At 42.5% G+C, this 15388-nt stretch overlaps 1 protein-coding gene across 2 annotated transcripts in view; it reads left to right on the top strand.

Moving 5' to 3' along the window:
• The window catches only part of LOC147328576 (ras and Rab interactor 2-like), a 38495-nt gene that overhangs the window by 14913 nt on the left and 8194 nt on the right, over window positions 1-15388 (top strand). For both annotated transcript variants that reach the window (XM_086297058.1, XM_086297059.1), the window contains exons 3-8: window positions 3094-3188; window positions 3486-3675; window positions 3757-3874; window positions 8170-8242; window positions 8835-8926; window positions 13052-14428. In XM_086297058.1, the coding sequence (XP_086153184.1) occupies window positions 3094-3188; window positions 3486-3675; window positions 3757-3874; window positions 8170-8242; window positions 8835-8926; window positions 13052-14428 (1945 nt within the window). The remainder of the gene's footprint in view (window positions 1-3093; window positions 3189-3485; window positions 3676-3756; window positions 3875-8169; window positions 8243-8834; window positions 8927-13051; window positions 14429-15388) is intronic.

Here is a 15388-nt window from a genome sequence, read left to right as displayed (position 1 = left end):
TGTATGATTCTGTAACATGGAAACCGTTTTAAAGGCTAGAAGGTGACATTAGGATAAGCAGACTGATGCCACGCTCACGTATGCTCTAAGACTTGACTGGACTCTGGCTTTAACTACAAAGACGAAGGGGAAACTTTTAACCTGGTACTGTCCAACACCAGCCTGACAAATTCCAACTTTATTATGTGATTCCCACTAGCCTTAAAACATTTTGTGCATTATAACTGGAAACTGTTTCCAACAACAAACATATGGTGTATTTTACTCCCTCCCATGTTATCTTTTGGCTAATACAAACTCAGATAATTACATTACATTACAGCTGATGATGTCAGGTAACACTACACACCTGAAACAACTTAACGCTCATCCATGTGACGCTGGCGCTCTGGCAGAGGGAGCTGCCAGCTTTGTTTTTGTCTCTGAGTTGGTTTAGTGGCTTGAATTTCAACTGGATCTGTCATCAGGAACACTGTAAACAATGCGGTCTGAAGTGGTGTAATCTTTGTCAGCAGCATGGGAGAGCGCTCGTTAGTTCTTTAGAAGGATGAAACATGAGAGCAAATGTTTTCCTTTCTGGGATTACCCGTGCTAATTAAAGGTTCATGCTGTTCAAACTTCCACTTTGCTATTTTCTAGCTTCTACTTCTACATTTCTTACATTTCTTGATTGAAAATTGATGCTTTGAAGCATGAAATCTTTGGCTGTTTCTCCAGCTTTGGTCAGCCTCTGTCTCCACCCAGGCTCCGGCTGAGAGCTCCTTCTCTGGGTTTGAGATATTAGTTGTTTGGTGTTGCAGTATCACTGGGGATCGGCTCGTGTTGTGTAACAGAGTTTTGACCTGATGCAAAGCTGTGGGAGTCTGTGGCTTTTACAGAGCTGGCTCCACTTAGTCCTGTGAGGGGGGGTTGAAGGTCCTGTGGTGGCTGTGGTCTGGCCTGGAGCCCAGTTTAGGGAAGAATGTTTGGAGAAGGATGCCTCCTGCTGGTTATAATGTATAATGGGCGCGCTAGTTCATAAAATCTTTACAAATGTGCCGTTTCTGTGATGATACACATCCTTCTGGCATATTTTCCCTAAATGTTGCATTTTAATGTAGAATATCAGAAAGATAAATACTGTAGGCTTTCAGGAGCAGCCCTGTTTGCACTGTTTGACCCAGATAATCAGTGAAAAGCATCCAGATTTCAACATCTGCTCTGATACGACGAGGAGGCTCTGAACCCCTGGGAGTTCTCTAAAATGTGCAGTGAGGGAATGTGGGAATTGCAGTGAAAAAAGACAACATGAAATCAGTTACATTTTTATGCAGCCAAACAGTTTTCAGCTCCAGTACATTTTGGAGTAAATTGCACACAGTTGTTCCGATACAGGAATTAATTTTGCCAGAATGTGTGTTTTAACTGAATGCAGACGACTCAGAGATAATGTGTGGGGTGAAAGGGGCACACGTTTGCTTTAAAATAAAAGGAAGTTGCAACAGTTTTTGTTGCTGGTTCCTCTGATTTTACCAGCTTACTGTGAAAGTGAGTCAGAGCTTGGAGAGAAAAACGTACATGAACTATGGGTGAAATACAGTGGAACAAGTTGAAATCTAAATGTACGCAAATGAAACATTATTGATTCAGTTTGGGCTGTTTTCCTCGATATTGATCATAAATAAACATCCGGAAATCTGAGCAGACCTCAAAGACTAAAAGATGGAAGAATTCACATTTTTGAAAATTCAGCCGACTTGTTGACACTGTTGAGTTTTTGGAGCCAGTATGGATCATATTTGATCCAGATGATCCAAAGTTTTATTTTTGAAGCTTGGAGGTGAGGATTCTGTTACTGTTACCATCTTTGAAGCCACGTGTCATGAAAAAGGGCTGATCAGACACTGCTCACCTGTACAGTAAACACCAAACACTCACTGCGCCCACCCGAGGCGATGTCTGCGAGTCCACTCACCTTTTTTAAAGGTGTCACAGAAGCAAGTCTCCAGTCTGCGCTGGGTTCTTATTTATTTATTTATTTATTTTTTGTTTGTTTGTTTGTTTTTTGAGGAAAGCAGGAAGTCCGACACAGAGACTCTGCCAAAAGCTCTCGCAGTTTTGTTTCAGGAGTTTAAGGAAAGGAACAGAAACACACTTAAGACACCACATCACAGAAACCCACACACACCCAAAGAAGTGACTCTGGACCCTCGTAACATTAAGAGCAAAATACAGCTGAAATATTTAAAACGAGAGGTTTGTTCAGTCACTTTCATTTGACCTTATTCCATTAAACTGAACATTTTACATTTACAAAGCAACCAAATCCTGACTTTAAGTAATTTGATTACATGAAAATTACATGTTACAAAACATGGCAGCATAATCTGCAGGAGAATACCATCAAAGTGATGTAACTGTAATAACTGTAGTGGAAGTATAACTTCCAAGTTGCAAACTTAGAGTTTTTCTCTTGTTGTTAAAGTTATGGCTTTCTCATTCAAGCCCATTCATTTAGACTGGAGCTTCAAATTAGCTTTGCTGGTACTTGTTACCATGGCTGCTTTAATGTTTTGGGGGGATTACAGTTGGGGACACCAAAATCTACATGTCTCCAATCATTTCATAAACCGAGCAGGTTTTTGTTTTCTTTGTTCTTTTTTCCAGGTTTGTAAAACAGACTCCGTATCATCCATGTCATCACTGCTCGAATCCTAAAATATTCCAAACTAAATGCGGACCTAGATTTGAATGACAGTTGTGATAAGCCTTATCTGTGCCGACCTGAAAACAACACTGCCTGTCACAGATGACTCTTTGAAGGCTTCCTGTCTGAATTAGAAACAGCATTTTCAGTTTGGGCAGCAGTTTGTTATCTGCAGGAGGATTAGGAGAAATTTTCCCTCTTTTTTTTTTCACTCTGTGCTTTGTGTCTGTTTCCTTCCAACAGGAAATGAGGTCTACACCGGAAAATGAGTAACAGTTTCTCCAGTCCAGTCTAGCTCAGGCTCAGTTTTAAGTTTCATAATTTATGTTTCATTTACATCTCGTCCGTCCTCTTCTCCTTTTCACGCTCCCTCCAGAGTCACAGCCTCTCACTCTGTCTCTTTCCAGCTGATTGACACATTTGCGTTGGAGATCGGAGAGCTGAAGAAGGAGATGGTTCAGGTCTCTCATGCTGTGGACAAGGATCCTGTGGAGCTACAAGGGTGAGCCTGTTTTCTATGTGCTATCAAGTATTTTATTCCAGACTTTATGACACAGATCTTTCTGTTTTCATGTGCTTATTCTATCCATTTGGAGTTTATTATAAATTTGTAATTAGATGGTGAGGTCTGGAGGACAGTCTGAAAATGTTTATTTTCTTTTTATATACTAGGAGACAATCTCGGCATTGACTTATTTTATTAATTCTAAGTTATTTTTTGGTTAGGAGGAAACATATAAAAAAACATACAAACAACCAGCAGGTGGCAAAAGTGTTTAAGTCTTTCTCTCTGTGGCAGGCTGGAGAGCGGTGTGTACCTGCAGGCTCGCCACTGCGGTGGGCTGGTGGGTGAAAGGGATTCTGGGTACGACTCCTTGCGGAGGAGGATGAGCGTGTGGGACCGGCTGACTCAAACCCACCCGGCGTGGCTGCTGCTGGGGGTCAGCGAAGAGGAGGCCAATCGCATACTGCTCAAACAGCCGCCAGGGGTGAGGAGGTCGCGTCCTGGGATGCAGATGTTAATATGTCTCCTTTGAATGTCTTTCCAAACATTTAATTTCGCGGTGCAGGTGTTTTTGGTGAGGAAGTCTGTCGCTCTGCAAAGAAAGGTCCTCTCCGTGCGTCTGCAGGAGGATCAGGAATCGGGAACTCCCATCAGCCACTTCCCTGTCAGAGAGAGTCAGTACAGTAAGTGACATGTTTGACTACCTTTAACTAAAAAGTACTTTCCGCTAGACGTCAGAGTCATTATTTGCATTCTCTTAAAGCACTTTTCAAAAAGCTGTGATGGCAGAGATGAGTCAGACGGCTAAAACGAGGCTTTCAGTTTCCTTTGGTCCTTAGAATACATCTCGTTCGACCACAGCCGCCTCTGCAGTCACGCTGTCCTCTGGGTCAAAGACTTAAATACACCATTTCCTGTCCACCTCTGCAAATGATGCCCAGAAATAAACCAACACCGAAACAAGAATCAGATTATGACTGAGGCGGTTTGCCACATGTGTATGTTACATTGTGTACTATTGTAGTTTTGTTTTCTTTTTAAATGTAACTGATCAAGAAAATTGCCGGAACGACATTATTACACCATCGTTTTTGCCTTTAGTGAAGCAGTGAAGACGGATGGGAAAGTGAGGAGCAAGATGCACAGAAATGGCGCCCAGCAGGGAGAGACGGCTCAAACAATCAGGAGTAAATATTTTTGAGAATTCTTGACAAAATTGGCAGTTGTCCCGTCCCTGCCCCAAAGAGGCTTTCAACAAAGCTAGACACTTGGAAGACTCAGGAGCCAATCATATCGTTGCATAAAGCTGGACGACTGTTTTAAACCTTATTTTGGGTGAAAGCAGGTTTTGTTTCTTTGTTTTGATTACTTTTTTTTTTTTTAATTGGACTTGTCTGGTGAGCAGAGATGGGCAGTAACACGTTACTGTAATCCGATTACTTTTTTCAAGTAACGAGTAAAGTAAGGGATTACTATTGCAAAAAAGGTAATTAGATTACCGTTACTTTCCCGTAGGAACGCTGCGTTACTGCGTTACTAAAACCTTGGGGGTTTTTTTTTTGCGAAAGTGTCTCATGACAGTGACGTAAGCGAGTGCGCTGTTAGTGACAACAGCTGTGTGCAGATCAACAGTGGATCATATATCGAGTGCAGAGAGAGTATGAGCGTGCAGCGTTTAAAGCGTGGAAGTACTGACCTTACTTTGAGTTTGATTCCATAAAAAGTGACAAAAACATTAGTGTCCGCTGTGCGTGGGAAGAAAACTTCTTTTTACAGCGAAAAAAACCCCTAAACTTCCAACAAGCACCGAGTAGCTACGACGTGATGGGAAACTCACAGAGAAACTCGCGGATTCTTCCACTGACCGCGGCACACCTGCACCAGGGTAAACCTCCGCCTACCCTGCTCCTGCTTTACAGGTGAAAATAGAGCAACTGGACCGCTGAGTCTTTGACTTTATTTATTTTCTGCTGTGTTTTACTTGCATCTATTTGAAAGATAAACACACAAAAAAAAAAATTTATGTCCTGGAATGTGCAGAAAATAGGTTTAAATGTTAAACTAATTTCTTCCAGTCAGAGAATGTTGCATATAATTAAATCTTTGCTTGATGCATAAAGTTAAAAGATTAAAACTAATAAAACAAGTTTTAAAAAGAGACTTTTCCATCTGATTACATTTTGTATGATGGATTATGCAGAAAAAGTAGAATTGGGCTGAAAGATCTATCGCTTTATCACCTATTCAGGTTGTGAATCGTGTTTTTAACAAGTAACTAAGTAATTAATTACTTTTGAAAATAAGTAATCAGTAAAGTAACGGGATTACTTTTGGGGGGGAAGTAATCAGTAATTAGTTACTGAATACTTTTTTCAAGTAACTTGACCAACACAGATGGTAAGTCAGGCCAGTTTTATGTCCCACTGACCAATGAAATGAAAGCTGTGACTCTCTCTTTAGTTTGGGGCTTAAAAATAACCTCCTGCATTCATGCCAACTTCCCAAGTTACAAGACTTGCTTGTACGAGGATTTTAAAACCTATAGTTAGAATTTGGTCATCCGGATAAATCAAAGAATAAACAAAGAGCCAAAGCCATTAAATGTTGCACGAGAACATAAGACGCTTGAAGTTAAAAGAAAACTTCCCTGCAGTGTCCAGTTTAAGGCAGTTCAGTCAGAAGCAGAAGAGCTGTGCAGCTGATTCCAGGCAGGAGCTGTAAACCCACACAGGATACACAGAATAAACCAAAAACTATAACTTCCTGTGATTTTTGGTGAACGCAGCTCAGGAAGTGAGATGGGAGCAGACTAGGAAATAAGCAGAGCATCCAGTTAAGATAATGAAGCCGAAATGTTGTTACATTAAAAACAAATCCAACATTTTCTATTGTATTTTTACTATTTTAACCCATTTCCTCTGACGGTGCTTCAGCTTAGATCTCCAAACTCATCATGACCTCATCTTGTTTTTGCTCGTAGACAGTGTCCAAACTACAACTGCTGAAAGAGCCAGCCCTATAAGGCTTGACTGGTGATACTGGAAATGTGGGTTTTACAAACAAATGACAGCTGAAATGAACCTTTCGTCTAGATTTAACTTTTGTCCTGAGGGTTTGCCATGTGAAAACACATAACATACACAGGCTTCTGTTTAAGTAAGAGCAATTATAGTACTTATCTTCAGCAAACACGCACAGCAGCCATGATTTTCGTCACCTTTGTGCTTGTGCAGCATACCTGCGCTGACCTCTTTCATCTAAAGCTCTTTGCAGTTGTGCCTGCTTGTTGTGGTTCTTCCTTATGCTTTGTGGAAGCTTTATTGAACTGTTAAACAGTCATTTTTAATTGTAACATTAACGTCTGAGATATTAAAGTAAATCAGTTGCATGTATGGTCAGCATTAGTCATTGAGCTGCAACACTGCCAAGAAGTGACGACATACCAGCTGTGGATTTTCCCTGCTGAAATGACAGCACAGATGGGATTGTGCCTTAGGCCTGCTTTTTCTTCTAGCTGCTCTATAGTTGGCGTGCCTCGTCAAGCTAGCCCTGTACACAGTGTTTGAAGTGAACTTAAAAGCTTTTAATTATGTATATATATAAATACAACTTTAGAAAAGTTTCCTTTGTGAAACTCTGCCTGTGCACATAATGAGAAGAGTAACTTCTGTCTTTGTATGTGACTGTATGGAAACTAAAAGCTCAAAGCCACTTCCCTAAATGTGTATCAGAGAGCCAAGAAGTCTCAAATGAGGTGAAAATCACCTAAGAGAGATTTGAACTCTTAGGTCTATGACATCCATTCAACAGTTGTTGAGGATATCTCAACTTGAAACCTGGAACGATCCACTGTCCCAGATTTTGTCAGTTTATGTAGATGTTGAGTTATTTCGTGGTCTAATTTCAGATACTAGAGATCTAAATACTAGAAATAAAAAATAATAAATGAGAAAATGATCAAACTCATCAGAACTCATGATCTGAGGTAGTCATCGTGACATCACCTGCTGTTTTATAGTCTCATTCTTGACGCCTCGAGCTTCTTGGCCACGGCCACCTTAACGTTGTGTAGCCAGACATGATGCAGATCTCACTGTGAGACAGAAGTGTGCTCACAGCAGGTGTACCTTTGAACTCGGTCACCTTAATTTACAGCATGAATATCATATTGTATTCAATAAAACTTGAAACTCAGGAAAGACTGTTGATCTGTATCCTTTTATGAACAAATGTAGCCTGCTAACATCATAAATGTGTCCCATCTGCCCTGCACTCATGATGAAGGTTTCACAAAGAGACGTCACAAAGCAGTGGCTGATGTAATCTATTTTTTATGTATATCTATGACGAAAACGTTGCACCAAAAACCGAACGCACCAGCTTTCTAAGTACGCCAAGACCAGTCAGTTATTGGCACGTCCACTTTTATTATTTCTCACCACAGATTCATGCAAGAGTCTCGTTGCCTTCAGCAATCAGAACACAAGATGACATGTTTATATCCTCATATTTGTTATGCGGCGTGAGGACAGTGAGGGAACTCGACACCCTGACCTGGTGTTATAACTGCCAGTTCAAAAGAGGGAAAATACCCAGAGGAGATAAGAGAACTTGTAAAACTTGTTGCGCTTCTGGATTATTGACCTGTTCTTCCAGAAGCGACGGAGAAGTGGGCATGTGCAGTTTGTACCTGGAGTCAGTGAAGAGGAGAAACCCTGGGTAACTGACGAAGGTCGTCTGAAAATGTTGCAGTCACATCGTTTTAATTTATCCTTTGAGAACCTTTTTTTTTCTTTGAGCTGAATTGTTGGGCTCGTTTATTTAATTCTTCTGACACAAGTACCATCTCATCAGTATAAACAAGCCTGAAAAAATGCTGATTAGGCGAGAAATCCCTCGGTGAACTCTTGCACTGCATGTCATTAACTTCCTGTGTGTGAAATCTGATGAGATCTTTGTAAATTTCATCTGCCTACAGCCTTTTCTCTCGATGGATCTGGGATCAGCTTTGCAGACCTGTTCCGGCTCGTGGCCTTTTACTGTATCAGCAGGTAAATACCCCACCTAAGGCAGCTTCTTTGTTTGGTTTTCTTTGCTGTTGCTTTGTGATGATTCAAGCATGGATGAGGATAATGTCGAGTAAGCAGTCCGCTCTCAGCGCTCACGGCTTTCGCTTCTTGTTTTATATCGTGCCAGCTGGGGCAACGCAGACAGACACAGGAAATAGTTGAGCTGAAAGAAATGCCAGACACAACAAAGCAGAGAATTAAATGGACACAAAATTGTCTTTAGATATCGTCTTCAGCTGCTGGTTCGCTTTATAAAGTCTGAGCACGGCGTGTGTGTGTATCTGTAGCGCTGTATTAAAGTGGCGTTAATGTAGTGCAGTGGAAAACCAAGGGTGTGTTATGAAGGCACTTATCTGTATGACCGTGTTTGGGTCGTGTTTTGCCAACCAGACTTGAGGCGTCATCACTTTTGTTCCAGGATTTTATGTCAAACGAGGACGATGGATAAACATAAATCTGTCACACATGCACGTTTCTTTCACGACTGACCTTTAATTCGACAGCTACTTCAGCTCCTATGTTTATCCCTTCTTCTGCTTTCTTAACACATTTTAATTTGTTTTTGTCTCTTTAGAGATATCCTGCCATTCACACTCAAACTCCCAGAGGCCATAGCTTCAGCCAAGACCCAGAAAGAGCTGGAGGAGGTGGCTCAGCTTGGAGCAGGTAGCCTTGCTGCTTTGTAAACTCACACCCTGAATGAACATGTTGGATTTCTCACAAGTATATCTCCAAGTTGTCTGCACTTAATTCATGGTAAATTCTACCTGGTATGTCTTGATAATGTGGTTATTGCACCTCCACCATAAATAGCATAAGGATGTAGCTATCGTGACATCAGCTGCTGATTATTGAAGTTCTATTATGAAGCCTCGAAATGAGCCTTTAAGTCTATAATGTGGATGATAAGATAAGATAAACCTTTATTAGTCCCACATGTGGGAAATGTTTTGGTCACAGCAGAAAGTAAGTTAAGAACAGTAAAAATTAAGAAAAATGAAAAAACAAACAAAACAATAGAATAGAATAAGATATGACAGAATAACATACTATACCAAACAGAATAAAAAACTGCTAAACTGGGAAATTGCAGTTGGTACTATTGCACATCAGGGAGATGGGGCGAAAGTTATCGTTGTGTATTGGATGTGTGTCTGTCTGCACATGTGTGGTCATCTGCAGAGACCATGTTGTGGAGTTTCACAGCAGAAGGGAGGAAAGACCTGTGAAATCTGTCCGTCTCACACCGCAGGTGCTGCAGCCGGACACTGAAGGAGCAGCTCGGTGCTGTCATAATCTTCTTTTCTGAAACTTAAAATGATCAAAATTTACAAATGGGACCTAATGTTTTTTTCAATATGACCTCAAATGAGTGACTGAACCCATAAAGTCTTTTCCATTGACTTTACATGTAAACCTGACGCTCTGGCCACGTCTATCGTGTTCAGTGTGAACACACCGTTAGAGAAAGTGTTTAAAGAGTATCACAGCACCATGCGGGAATTCACCGAGCTCCTGAGAGCGACCCTTTCTGTCGGTGCTTGATTTTCATACAGCTGTGTTTGGATAGATGAGTGAAAACCTTTAGCAATGAAGTGTTTTTAAGGACTTTTTTCAAGTCAACCCATTAGATGGGATTACCTTGTCTTTTGTGCATTGGCTTCACTTTTCACACCCAGTTTGATATTGTCTTTAGGACCTAAGGCTCATGCTAATTTAGTATTTTCTATCCCTTATATTAAAAGTGCTAGGCAAACTGATAAATAGTTGTTGTTTTTTTTAAAATTCTAATTGTTATGATTTCTTCTTTCTTGCTTGGCTAATCAGTTTCCTTCAGCTTTGTCCTGACAGGAAGAAACTATTGCTCGAGTGCTCAAACAGAGTAGAAATCACTGCATAGGTACTTTAACATAGGTACATAGTGTCTTTAGTGCTATTATTTTCACTTAATGTAAACTAGAGGAGTAAGTAAGTAAAGGCTGCTTTTCAATCTTAGTGTGTTGAACTCAGACTGTTCATTTGGTTTCCAAATCTTTTTAATTTGCTTTCCAGTTTGAGTTTTTGCTCGATGTATCTACTGGAAATTGTAATATTACCTGGTTACTGATCTGTAAAGTGCAGGCAGGCAAACAAAGCAAAGATAAAAAGGTCAGTGTTCGTGCTGCAGGTGCTCTGTTTGTTTTCCCTCACACTGACTATCCTGGTCGGGTTTCATAGCAGATTTGCTCACATCGCTCCGAGTTACTCTAAGCTCAGCTCCTGTGAAACTGCGGGTGAGTCAGCAGAAGCCTACGACATAACTCACCCCTGATGAGGGAGAGAAGGGAGTGGCGAGTGGAAAGCTACAGACGGCCAACTGCTGTCTGAGCACACACATGCCATTGCACTGCATTCAGACCTGTATAAAAACACAAAAGGCTTGCAAGCATGTGTGCTAACATAATATCATCATTACCAAGATGAAACGCTATCATTGTTTTTTCACAGTCTTCTATGAATGGATGTGGGTGGAAGCGTGCAGAGTTACTTTGTGATGAAGCACAGTGGCCGAAACATCCTTTAAGTATTAGCCAGTTTCTTTAATGCCGGATTTGCAAGATTATCCTGTCATTGAGGGAAACTCCCCTTCGTCATTGGACTGCTTCTATTTAAAGACAAACAGCAGACCGTTGTGGACTCTGGCCACGCACATGTAAGGGAAAAAACAAAGAAACAAAACTTATCTTGCGCCTCCCGTGAATCAGTTAGTTTATCTCTCATGAGGCTGAACTCTTATCCTCCCTATCGGCATGACTTTTGTTAGCAGTGCTGTGAGTTTGGTCATCTCAGCTTAGACATTAACTTTCCATTTAGAATGCAAAATACTACAGATTATTGCTGCTCATTGCAAAGTGAGATACCACTCTAACAAATGCATGTTAGCATTGCTGACATCATCATTAAAACCGCAGACAGACACAAGGGTCACTTTTTAAAACCTACCTAAAAATTGTTGCAGACCAAGTGGGGACTTATGGGTTTGGAAAATTATGCAAATGTGGCAACTTAAATTAACCTGTATCCACTTATTAAGGCACGCAAACATTGTTTAAGCAAGTAAATCCCCATACACATGTTAAATCTTGCATGTCTGGCTTCACAGCAGAAATCACCATGTTTACAGCGTGCTGCGAAAACAGTTTTGGTCTTTATGGTTAGTTTTTCCCTTTGCAATAACTTAATCTGACAAATATTATGCTGTGAGGCAAGACCATCCAAAGTGTTTGTGCTACAGTTTGGTTAGTGAAATCAGTAGCTGTTAGAAATTCATGTTGTATTAGTTTGTTGCATAGCGCACATTAGCATTGTGCATTGTAGGTAGATCGTTTATGTAGCTGATAATTTAACACCCTCTCACCTGAACATGGTATTTACTACTCTAAAAAAACATGGCAGCAGCATGGGTTACATCACTGTCACTTCATCCATCATTTATATACAGTCTATGGGCAGACGAAAGACTCTAAAGACTTCCTGCATGGATATTTCACAATAAAAACCTTAAGGAATCTCTGGTGGAAGATTCCTCGCTTTCCTGATATTGTTTTAGTTTGCAGCACATGCAGGAAGTGATGAGGTTATTATTGTCAGTAACTTCTGCATTGAATTAATGAATTTATTTATATCTAAAAAAAAACAACCTGTGGTTTTAATGTGGTGAGCTTCACTCAGTATAAACAAATGTCTTGTTTGTAGTATTTAAGCTAAGTGAAAGTGTGTTTGAGGCACTTTAAAGTGCACGTCTTTACTTGGATAAAGGGGAACTGCGCTCAGCCCACTCTGCGGTCAGTCAGTTTTATGTGTGGTGTTTATTCAGGTTGGGTTGCTTGCTGTTGGGTTGCTCTGCAGACACACACCACAGTGTCAGGTGCTCGTTGCTCACATGGACCAGCAAGAATCCCACAGGCAGCTTTCAGTCCCCAGACACCAAAGGATTACAGGACATATGAAACTGACCTAGCAGCTGGAGCTGCTTCTTCATTTCCCCCGAGTTTGTCTCCATTTTTAAGTGGCAACAACTGTGTAGATGTATGCTGAGTGTGGATTATTTGTTGTCTGTTCTCTTAAAGGGTGGTTAAATCTTTATGCTGTAGCCGTGCGTTTATGATGGGATTCCACAGATGCTTTATTTTGTAGTTGTTCTCGCAGCAGCTGTGTTAGAATGAGGTCTGTCTTGCCAAGCAGCTGAAAACAATGGGATGATTCAGTGGAGTGAGAGAGCATTTCCTCCACTCCCCTTTCATGTTTATGCACTGTCAGTGTAAGAAAGAAACAGAAGAAGAAAGTTGTTCAAATGAGATTCACAGACTTTAAATTTAACACTAGATATTAGGAAGAAAGAAGATTGATACTGAATCGACTCAGAGCTACAAGGAAATGCAGAGCAGGAAGAAAGGGGTGGAGGGACTGTGCGCTATGTGGAGTTTTTAGTGCCCTCCCACTGTGTGATTAGCATGTGTGGCTCCCTCTCTCTGGGTGTGTGTCGGCATCCAGTGAGTCAGAGCAGAGAGGCACGGGCTGAGTATGGAACACTTCTAGACGACAAACGAGCAGGAAAGACGGACAAAACTTTGAAAACTTAAAGGGAGCCAACAAAGTTAGTGGTGAGAACCTGCTGAAAACTCTGCTGCTGCGTTAATTTGAACACAGCAGCTGCTCTGAGGATTTATTCTCTGTGGGAGTTTTGACTTGTCTCAGGAGACGCTGGTCAATGTTTGCCTCTGACGGTTTCTTTACGTCTGTGTGTTACAGGTTTCTGGGACTCTGCCCTGTGCAGTCAGCGGCACACCTCCCCCCGTCCCTGTCGCCCTCTGAGCCGGACCCTCAGTCCCCAGCGGACCAACAGGAACAGCGAGGTCGAGGGGTCACAGCAGAGACACACCAGGGCTCACTGTGACAGCGCACCGGCAACCTTACAATCCCATGCACCTCCACCTAACTTTCACCTAGAGAGAAGACATTCCAGCGGTCCTCTGTGCTTTGTTAACCCGCTCTTTCTCCAAACCCATCCGCACCGCCGTAGCAGCTCTGAGGAGGAGCCGCCCTCAAAGGCTGTCGAGTCCACCCTGGAGAATGCAGAGGAATCAAAGCCTTTAACTGGCAGCCAAAGCAGTGATCCACACGTGGACAAAATCAAACCCAACAGCAAATCGCGGCCCCCTCGCCCCCCACCGCCGCGCTCGATGCCACGCCGGCGTCCTGCCCCACCTCCACCTGGACCTCCAGCAGCTACTGCCAGACCGAAGAGCATGCCAGAGGCTGTAATTACAAGGCAGCACCAATCCTCAAATAAGCGCCCGGCACCCACTCGACCTTCGATGGGCATCAAGCACAGCGGATCATCCAAAAGTGGCAGCTCACCAATCCCCGTGACTTCAAACCCACCGCCTCCGAGGCCAAAGAAGCCGGATTTGGAGTCTCACCGCTGCCACATTGCCCTGGATGATGAGACCATCGCCAAGGCCCTGTCTCGTGCCAAACTGCCATCCTGCCAGCCTCAATCTGCCACCCCTGCGGATCTGGAGAGTCCGTCCGGTCCTAATGAGAGGGGACACCAGCGACTCAGCGACATGAGCATATCTACTTCTTCCTCCGACTCACTGGAATACTCCCAGTCTCCTGGATTCTCCCTGGGCCTGACCCCTACCCCATCATTACACCTAAATCACCAAGACCCGGTGGAGGACAGCAGTGAGGACGATGACGATGGGGAAGAAGAGGAGGAGGACTACGGAGTTGGAATGGAGACAGACTTAGAAATGCGCCTCCGTCCATCCTTCAGAGCCCGGAGCCGAAAGGTCGGCGTGAATATAAGCGGTAGTTCCTTCATCCTTCCCAGGGCCTTGAAGGGGCGCTTCAGTAAGGTCAGCGGCATGCTCAGCTCCCTCATGACCCCGGAGAGGCGGACGGTGAAAAGGATCGCTGAGCTGTCCAGGGACAAAAGCTCGTACTTTGGTTCCCTGGTTCAGGACTACATCGGCTTCGTTCAGGAGAATCGAAGCTGTCACACATCAGGGATGGATTTTCTGCAGACTCTCAGGCAGTTTATGACACAGATGAAGGCTTACCTGCGCCAGAGCTCTGAGCTCGACCCTCCTATTGAGTCCCTCATACCCGAGGACCAGATTGGTAAGTGTTTAAAGTGAAATGTGACTTGGAGATTTGTAGTATGGGCTCATCCTGACTTTGTAAAAGATCTTTGTGTGGGTGCAGGTGTGGGCGTGTGTCATGTTTTTGTTATATATCTGACAGCTTTCAGATCTCTACATGTTCACATTCCAGATATGTTGGGCCATTAGTGATTCAGAGGGTTTCAAAATCACTACATTCATCGACAGTGCTGAAGCCTTGCATTGTGTCGTTGAACTTTCCATATTAGCATGCCTCATTAGCCGTGTTGAATTACAGACATGCCAGCGTGCTGTGCCCTAGTGAGTTATTCCTGGCCTGTGTTTGTCGGCATAATCTCACACTGTAGTTGAGTTTGACTTTGAAGGGCAGGTGTTGCTTTTAAGTGTATATTTAACTTGGTGGGGCTGTTATTAAATGTCAGGACTCAAGGCTACAGAACTGTGTCAAAAAGTACCTTCGTATGCCTTCATTTCATTCATTATTATCATTATACTGCTGCTCGTGTTAGGATCCATCAGGTCCTGCTGGATATGTTTTTTAAAGTGTTGCTTTCTCAGTGATGTCAGAACATTTGAAAAAATAGTTTGCACATATGGAAAACTCTCTGAAAGGGACGCTTCATTCTGATCAGATTATTGTGCACTTGCTTTGCAGAATATGTGAGCATGTCTTTGCACACATCTCACATCCCCTTGTTCATTGTAAACAATAACAGCAAAGCCTTGTTCAGGGACAGAGAAATGATCCTTTCTGATTGTCCTAACAGACCGCACATAAACAATCTCGCGCTCACAAAGGTTCGCTTTGGAGAGGAGAACTAATGTAAACATGTTTAATAAGCAGGCAGACTTTGATTCAATAGTTTGCAAAATGGAAATCTACTTTACTAGTCATTGGCCCAAATGTGGCCCACATCTTCAGTTTCCTGTGAGCCACGTTTGGCCTTGAGTGACGCTG

This window comes from Aulonocara sp. 'chitande type north' Nkhata Bay, linkage group LG6 (genome assembly GCF_057382095.1).
Source record: "Aulonocara sp. 'chitande type north' Nkhata Bay isolate Kocher_YH1m ecotype deep benthic linkage group LG6, A_spYH_male_GT1.1, whole genome shotgun sequence".
Classification (NCBI taxonomy): domain Eukaryota; kingdom Metazoa; phylum Chordata; class Actinopteri; order Cichliformes; family Cichlidae; genus Aulonocara; species Aulonocara sp. 'chitande type north' Nkhata Bay.
The sequence above is the reverse complement of the archived record's forward strand: the minus strand, read 5'-3'. Positions and strand labels throughout refer to the sequence as shown.